Here is an 8026-nt window from a genome sequence, read left to right on the forward strand (position 1 = left end):
GATTGTTTGAAATTGACTTGATTCAATAATCAGTCTGTGTAAACTGAGACAAGAGCCACCTATAAATGAGATAGCCTTATGAAAAATTAATATATACCATGACTCAAGAAAAAAGAAACTACCTAAACACTAAAAGGGAATTTGCCTATATTTTAGAAAATGGAGCTATTAGGACAGATGACAAGTCTAGAGTTTGACATGTCAAAATGTGAGGTGTATCTGACAAGCTAAGAGAACAGAAGCCAGAGGAAACAGTGTATTAATATGGCAGCTGTAACAGTATTGCTTTTACCCTCTCTCTTCAATAACTGAAGTTTATAGATTAATTTTCCACAGGATATCCTGTCAGGGAGTTCATCTTTATGCTTCTTTTTATGGCTTCTCTGCTACATTTAGAAATACAGCAGTCTGACTTATATTGGGGAAATACCAGCTATTATGTCAAAGAGAAAATTCTCTCTTCTTAAAAGGATGTAGATTAACACAGCAGAGTATTTAACAGCCTATGTACTAATAATGGGCACAGGAAAGAGTGCAGTTACTGCTCTGAAGAGGTAATAGGGTCAACAATTTGAAGGCAAAAGGACATCGACACATGAATGTACACACAATTACAAAATGGCTTCATTGAAAGCTGTGATATAATTTACACAAGGTATTACATGGGTCAGACATTTCTTCAGATGCATGCTCACAATGGAATTTTACAACTTCACCAGTCCAATTATGCTGTCATTCAGCATTATTCAATTATATTTTTTCTTAGGCATTTTCCCTTGTCAGATTTGGAACCACTTGTGATGTGTACATATTAATCTTAAATCAGAAAATGTAGTGCCCACCTAGAGTCTAGAATCCCCTGCCTGGATTTTACTTGTTGGACATATTTCAAGGTGCCTATTTCTTTAGTATATAGAGTCCAGGTATGTGTAACAATATTATTCCCTAAAACAGGAGACGTCTAATCTAATACATACACCCTACAGCAAAAAAGAATCAAAACCAAGAATACCAACTAAAGGAGACTGGTGGCTGAGGAGATGAGAGAAAAGCCAAACCAAAGAGATATCACTTTTAGGAAACGACGCAAGGTACAGTCTATCAGAGTCTGAGTCCTGTAAGTGGAAAGGCATTACAGAGCCAAGAATCTGGTACTGAAAAGGTATTTTCAGTAGCTCCAGGATTCCATCCCCAGATGGAAAGCAAAAGCATTCCCACTAATGGTATATTCTGAAAAGGGATACATGGGGAGAGGTGATCTCTGAGACAGCCAGGTGCTAGAACATCTGTAAATAATCTATCTTTGACTAAGCAGAGGACTGGCAACCAGGGCAGTGCACAGTAATAGTATAGTCTCATCTATCTACAGGTCTTTAAAAAGCAAGTAGTCATATTCTACTCCAAGCAAAGCATCTGAGTGATGTTCAGTGGTAGCTACATGAGAGCACATTTCAGTAGTCCACTAGGAGATGATGAAGACAAATAATGGAGGGCACAGTCTGCGTAGGTGGGGAAAAGATGCACTCTATGGCCAGCCAAGAGCTGAAGGCGGCAGCATTTCCAGCTACTGCTACTACCTGGGATTCAAGAACTACAAACAAATCTATCAACTGTGGAAAAACAGCTGACTTCTACCCTCAAAATAAGTGTGCAGTCACATACCCCAGGCAATTTCTCAAAACGCTTTCCAATATCAACAAGCATGCTGCCATCTTAACTGCTTTGAGTACACCAGCTAGCATCAGTTCTGATTACTTCTTCCAACACTGAAAAAGCAAAGAGCAATGTTCAGGTTCTCCAAGGGAAAAACAAAACAAAAAATCCCATAAAGATGAGCATCATCAGCATAATGGTGACACTGTAGGCCCATAACATCTCAATACCTCCTCTATCAGCTTCACATACTTGTTGAAAAGAAAGTGGGCCACTAACAGAATATTGCGAGATCTTGTATGCAAGAGCCCTCATGAAAAATGAGCAACCTCCCTTTCTAACCCTCTGATCTCTTCGAAAGAATGACTAAAGCCACCTTTAGCATGTCAACATCTCATGATCAACAGTATCAAAGACTGCTGATATAACATTAACATTGTAAAAGCAGCAAAGAATCCTGTGGCACCTTACAGACTAACAGATGTTTTGGAGCATGAGCTTTCCTGGGTGAATACCCACTTCGTCAGATGACATGCATCTGATGAAGTGGGTGTTCACCCATGAAAGCTCATGCTCCAAAACGTCTGTTAGTCTGTAAGGTGCCACAGGATTCTTTGCTGCTTTTACAGATCCAGACTAACATGGCTACCCCTCTAATATTAACATTAATATCTAACCTTTCAGCATCCTGAGATCTACCATAATGGGGACAAATTTGTCCTCTGCTAGTTCTCAGCTCTTAAACAGCTGTATGAACCAAAGAATTTAAAAAAAAAAAACCTTCACCACCCTCACCTCTCATTGTGACTACAAGTGAGAAGGAAAATATGAATCTCTTTTTTTTTTCCATGTCCTTTTCTTCCCCCATTCATTTTCACGGCTATTTAATTCTGTCCTAAGTTACTCTCCTCTCACATTAATGGAATTTCTTCTTCTCAGGGCTTGTCTATCCTTACCGGGGAAATCGACGAGGGGCAAACAATGCATTGGTAGTCGATTTAGCGGGTCTAAGACCGCTAAAATCGACCGCAGTTCACTCTCCTGTTGACTCCTGTACTCGACCAGAAGCTGTCAACATCGCATAGCGTGCACTCCATGGTAAGTAGATCTAAGCTATGTCAATTTGTTACGCTATTCACATAACTCAAATTGCGTAGCTTAGATAGAATTTCCCCTGTAGCATAGACAAGGCCTCAGACTGTAAATTCTTTGGGAGAAGTACCATGTTTTCATATGCATTTTTACAGAACCCATTGTAATAGGGACCTAATCCCAACTGGGTTTACCAGATACAGCTATGACATTAGCATTAAACAATAATGGTTGAAAATGGCTGTTGCCAAGGCTGCTAAATTCTGTACAGGAGGCAGAAATCTTTGAAACTGACACAGTTACACTGCACACATTGCCAAAGAAACCAGCACACACATACACAAACACACAAATTAAGACACCCAATTCTCATCTTAAAAAAAAAAAAAACACACACCTCATGTTTCAAGTATCTAACAATGGTTCCTCTGAGACTGTACTACAGGCACATCAATTTCAAAGGCCTGTGCTCCCTGTGCAGAATTGAGCAACTCCAGCAATGTAACAGGGCTTTAAAATGGAAACTCCAGGAACGAAACATGCAAGTGCCTCATGTTGGGCTCAAGGAGGGGGAAGGGAAGAGCAGCAGCAGAGAACATTGAGAGGAAACATCCAGGGTCAGAGCAATCTGAACAATGTTTTAAAATAATCTCCTCTGTCGCTCACCACCACCCCAGAGCAGCCCCACTCCATCCCCATATTGACTGAAGTGGCTGGCCCAAACCTTCCATCCACAGCAGACCAAACCATGATGTAGTCAAGATTCAAACAGGAAGTTTGAAATGGAAAGGCCTCTTAAGCTTGTAAAATATACCTAAAAATAAATCTCAAATAGTTAATTGTATTTAAGAATTGCTCCCCACAATTTTGATAATTATTGTAAGTATGCCATCACACTCCAAAGCGTACTTTTCCAGTCAACTATACATGTTGTGTGTACATATAATATAATGAAGGGGGACACAGCCTTCTAGGTACTACTACACATAGACAGTGTACTCATGCAACATAGTTTCAGAGTGCAGTCAATACAATTCACTCCCTCTCTTAGAAGAGGAGCAATATAAGAAATTTAACACAGTAGCTGTATATGTCCTGATCTGAGAAACTGTTTTTCTAACAAAGCAGGTATCACAACTATATTTGCAACGTTACACTTAGTCATCTTATGAAATCACTGCAATGGTAATTGCAAACTCAAGTACATAAAAGTGATATGGTTTCTTTGCAAAGTTAGTGGCATGATCTTACCTCTCGTCCTCACCATCAACAAGATGGGTTGTCAATGGCAGTACTTTCAGTGGAAAAAGGGAAGCAGAGGATGTTATGTTGCTGCCACTCCCATCTGAAACAGCTGATGCTCCAACACCACTTTCACCACTGGCAGCTTGCGGTAAACCAACTAAGGAAGGTTCTGTAGGGCGCCTGCCATCTTCAATTTGGCTTACAATTGACTGAGTTAGTGATTGTGCAGAGAACTGAGTAGAGTTTAGCGGTATCTGTTGTGGCACATTTTGTGCCACTGGCATACTTAAACTAGTTGATATCAAAGGAGGCTGACTAACACTTTGAACCAAATTCCCATTTTGCACAGCTGAAGCTTGTGCTACGTTCTGTGATGGACCCAAACCTACAGGAGCAGAAGATATATCAGGAGGTACATTTGAACTAGCTTGACTTGGAGCAGGAACAGTACTAGTAGAAGGTATAGGGCTAACTGCAGGCAATGGTTGGCTGGTCATTCCTTGAACTACAGTTTCTACTTGTGCCTGGGGTTGTACAGGTAACAAAGCATTTTGTGAAGCAATTACCATTTGCGGAGGAAGGCCTGAAGCACCAGCTTGTAGTCCCTGCTGAATTATCCCAGTCTGAACAGGCTGCACCACTTGTGAAGATGGAGGAGCAACACTTTGCTGCATAACTGAAGGTGTGATTTGGTTTGCAACAGGTGGCTGCTGCACCACAGCAGGTACATTTCCTTGTTGTCCAATGTTAATAATTTGACCACTAGTACCTACAGGTGGCATTGCTGTCTGAGCATGTGCAACAGGCTGAGCTGGTGCCACAGCAGGATGTACTTGTACAGAAGGTTGGATGCTTGGTGTCTGAACAACAGGAATCGGTGTTCCTGCTCCTACTCCTGTAGAGCTGGATTGCACAGCAGGCACTGGAGGCTGAAGTATCTGCTGATGTTGTATGTAGTCTGGTATGGTCCCTGTCACAGAACTCTGATTCACTGGTTTAACTCGTGCAGGGGCCATCTGCATGGAAAGTGTCTGTTGTCCATACTGTAACTGCTGTTGTGGTACAACAGGCAAAGTTTGCACAGGACGTGAGGGTTGAGAATATGAGAGCTGCTGCTGAGCCACACTTGGAATAGCAGGTTGTTGGTGACCTAAAGATGATACACCTACTACATTAACTGGAGTTGGCTGAACACCAGCAACAGTTGTTAGACTAGCCTGTGCTGAAGACTGGACTCCTTGCTTTTGCTGTGGATAATTTACTTCTTGAGAAGGCATCTGTACTTGTGCAAGCTGTGACTGAGAAATACTCTGCGGTATATTGGATGCTGGAATAGTCTGAGGTCCAGCACAACTAAAATCCATCTGCTGTGGACCCACACCTTGAAATGTCTGCTGTTGTATCACAGTAGGTGCTCCCATTTCCCCGCTTCCCACACTTTCTGTGTAGTGACTCAGTGTGCTTACATTGCTGCTAACAGAACTCCCACTGGTGCTCTCCCTTTCAGAAGTCACTTCAAGTGGATTTTGTTTTATAGTCTCTACCGCTTTGTTTACTGCTACTCCTTCTGTAACTGCTACAGCGTTTTCTTTATCATAGAATTCAGTGCATATCCATCTACCTTTTTTAAAAGGTTCAGAACTGGAGTCTAATTTTACAACTCTAAACCTTGATGTGCCAGCTGCAGGCTGCTGCTGACTTGATCCCACTGCCATTCCTGCAGTTGGATTAGTAACATTATTAATGACATTAGAGGAAGCACTCGTACCATTGCCAACACCACTCAAGATATTCACATTAACATTGCTGCTGGTTCCAGATAAAGCATGTACATTAGTAGTACTTGTGACGTTGCTTAAGTTTATATTAACATTACCAAGCATGCTGCTTGTCGTGATAGGACTACCACCAACCACATTACTTAACGTACTAGTTCCAGTAACAGGACTTACACCTATATTGCCAGGAGTACTTGTAGTGCGAATATTAGTCAGGGCAGATGCAGGAGTACCAGTGGATGATGCAGCAGAAACTGGTGCAGTTGTGATAACATTGTCAGAGCTTCCAGCTGTGGACAGCTTTCTAAATGATGGACTTGAGGGTAGTCCTCCAGAAGCTGGTGTACTGCCCACCCCAGGATGTGATGGATGATGATACCCATGATGGTGATGATGAAGGTGGTGGTGATGGTGACCATGATGGGGGTGAACATTTCCATTGATCACAACACTCTGCTGTGGGTGATGTGGCAAAGGGGGATGCTGCTGAGGAAGGTGAGGCTGGTTTGGAGAGACGGCCCCAGGGGTCTCAGCCTCTTGGAAGTTATTTAAAGTCTCTTCGGAGGAGCTTCGTTCAGGTTCACCCAAGTCAGTGGCCCTGGATAAAGAAACATCCAAAATTTCTGAAGAAGACAGGTCTTCAGTGTGAGACTCATCCAGGTCATCGTAGCTTTCTGTGTCCTCTGCTATGCTGTTGTTTGAGCTCATACTGGCAGAGATCTGAGCAGGGGTCACGCTGGTAATTTGGAAGCCACTTTTCTTTTTCATTTGGGCTCCAGCCTGTGCAAGAGGCTGTGGCTGGAGCTGAGACTGGGCGAGGAGATTCAGGCTTTGTGGAGGAGGGGGTGGCGGCTGTGGACCCGCCGATGAAGATGCTGCAAGAGACGGAGGAGGCGGCTGGATGAGCAGAGGCGGCTGATAATCCTCGGTGGAGAGGGCTCCGCTACCAGTGCCGGTACCTGATGCATTAAGCGCAGTAACGCAGCTGCCGCCGCTGCCCCTTCTAGGAAACATTGCCGGGTGCGCCATCTTCCTAGGACTAATGTCTGCGGCTGAGTCAGGCTGGTGCATTGTACCGGGTTTATTTTAAGAGTGCAGTTCCCCGGCCCGGAGAGAGACAGCCACACAGTTAGCTTTGCATGCAGCCCGAGGGAGAGGCACTACACACACACAACCCCCTCCCCTCCCCGCTGGCTCACACAGCACAGGCTGAGACGCCTCGGCACAGCCGGCACTGCCACTAAACCGCCCCTTTTCCTCCTCCTCTCCGGGGCTGGGGGGGGAGTGAGGCCGGGTCCCTCCGCCGCCTTCAGATCAGAGCCAGTGAATGTGACACTTTCAGTCCTTTGCCGTTCACTTTCCCCTCCGCTCTCCACTCCCCCTCCGGCCCTCTTCTCCGGGGGGCGGGGTGCTAGGGAAGAAATTACCCACGTTATCCGGCCAACTCAGAAAGCAACCGCCCGCCCCCCTCCCACCCGAGCTGTGTGTAGCTATAGGGGGGTGGCTGTCGGCAGAGCGGACCTCCCCGCCGCGGGGCCCCGGGGGAGCGGCCGCCGCCTCTGGCGGCTGGGTGCGGAGGGGCGGTGAGCGGGTGTCGGGGGCTCGGCGGCGCGGCCGGCTGGGGCGCCTAGGAGCAGCCAGGCGCAGGCAGATACGTACAGGGCTGGCACGCAGCAGGGCGGCGGCGGCAGCCTGAGCCGGGCAGGGACATTCCCGTCAGTGGCAGCCATGGAGCTGAATCATTTTGGGGGGTTAAAGAGACAGAAGGAGGCCGGAACAAGCAGCCACCCGCCCTCCTCCCCTAGGAGAGCCCAGCGCAGGGAGGGGAGCCGGCCCGGCCTTCCCCTCCGCCGCCCCGTCTCTCTGCAGCGAGGCCGCTTCAGCCGCCCTGCTCGGGCTCACAGCGAGCTCCTCTGCAGCACCCGGCTGGGCTGAGACCTCCTCCTCCTCCTGCCTCTGCTGGGTCTGTCTGCCCCCGGCTCCCCCGCTACCGCGACTCGTCCTCCCCCGCCCCCCGGGCCTCCTCACACGGCATTGGAGCGCGGCGCCGAAGCTGGGCGAGGGGAGGGATTGGCCGGAGGGGAGGGAGAAGACGAGAAGTAAGATGGCGGCGGCGCAGGCGTGCTGAGCCCTCAGACATAAAGCCCGTCTGGAGCCGGCGGACGGAAATTGCCGAGCGGTGACGGGCGGCTCGGCCCGGCCAGCGAATTCGGGTGGGCGGGGCGGGCGCCTACCATTGGCTGAGCGGGCCCCGAGTT

At 46.9% G+C, this 8026-nt stretch overlaps 1 protein-coding gene across 11 annotated transcripts in view; it reads right to left on the minus strand.

Annotated features, from left to right (window-relative positions):
• TSC22D1 (TSC22 domain family member 1) overlaps positions 1-7784 on the minus strand; it is a 130946-nt gene extending 123162 nt beyond the window's left edge. For 7 of the 11 annotated variants that reach the window (XR_007773564.1, XR_007773565.1, XR_007773562.1 and 4 more), the window contains exon 1: positions 3997-7783. Coding sequence is in view for 7 of the 11 variants with exons in the window: in XM_050947717.1 (XP_050803674.1) it covers positions 3997-6839 (2843 nt within the window). In the remaining 4 variants the exon portion in view is untranslated. Of the gene's footprint in view, positions 1-3996 lie in introns of all 11 variants that reach the window. The other 4 variants (XM_050947680.1, XM_050947670.1, XM_050947659.1 and 1 more) reach the window with 3 other exon arrangements.
• Positions 7785-8026: the final 242 nt, after the last annotated feature.

Source organism: Gopherus flavomarginatus, chromosome 1 (genome assembly GCF_025201925.1).
Source record: "Gopherus flavomarginatus isolate rGopFla2 chromosome 1, rGopFla2.mat.asm, whole genome shotgun sequence".
NCBI lineage: Eukaryota > Metazoa > Chordata > Testudines > Testudinidae > Gopherus > Gopherus flavomarginatus.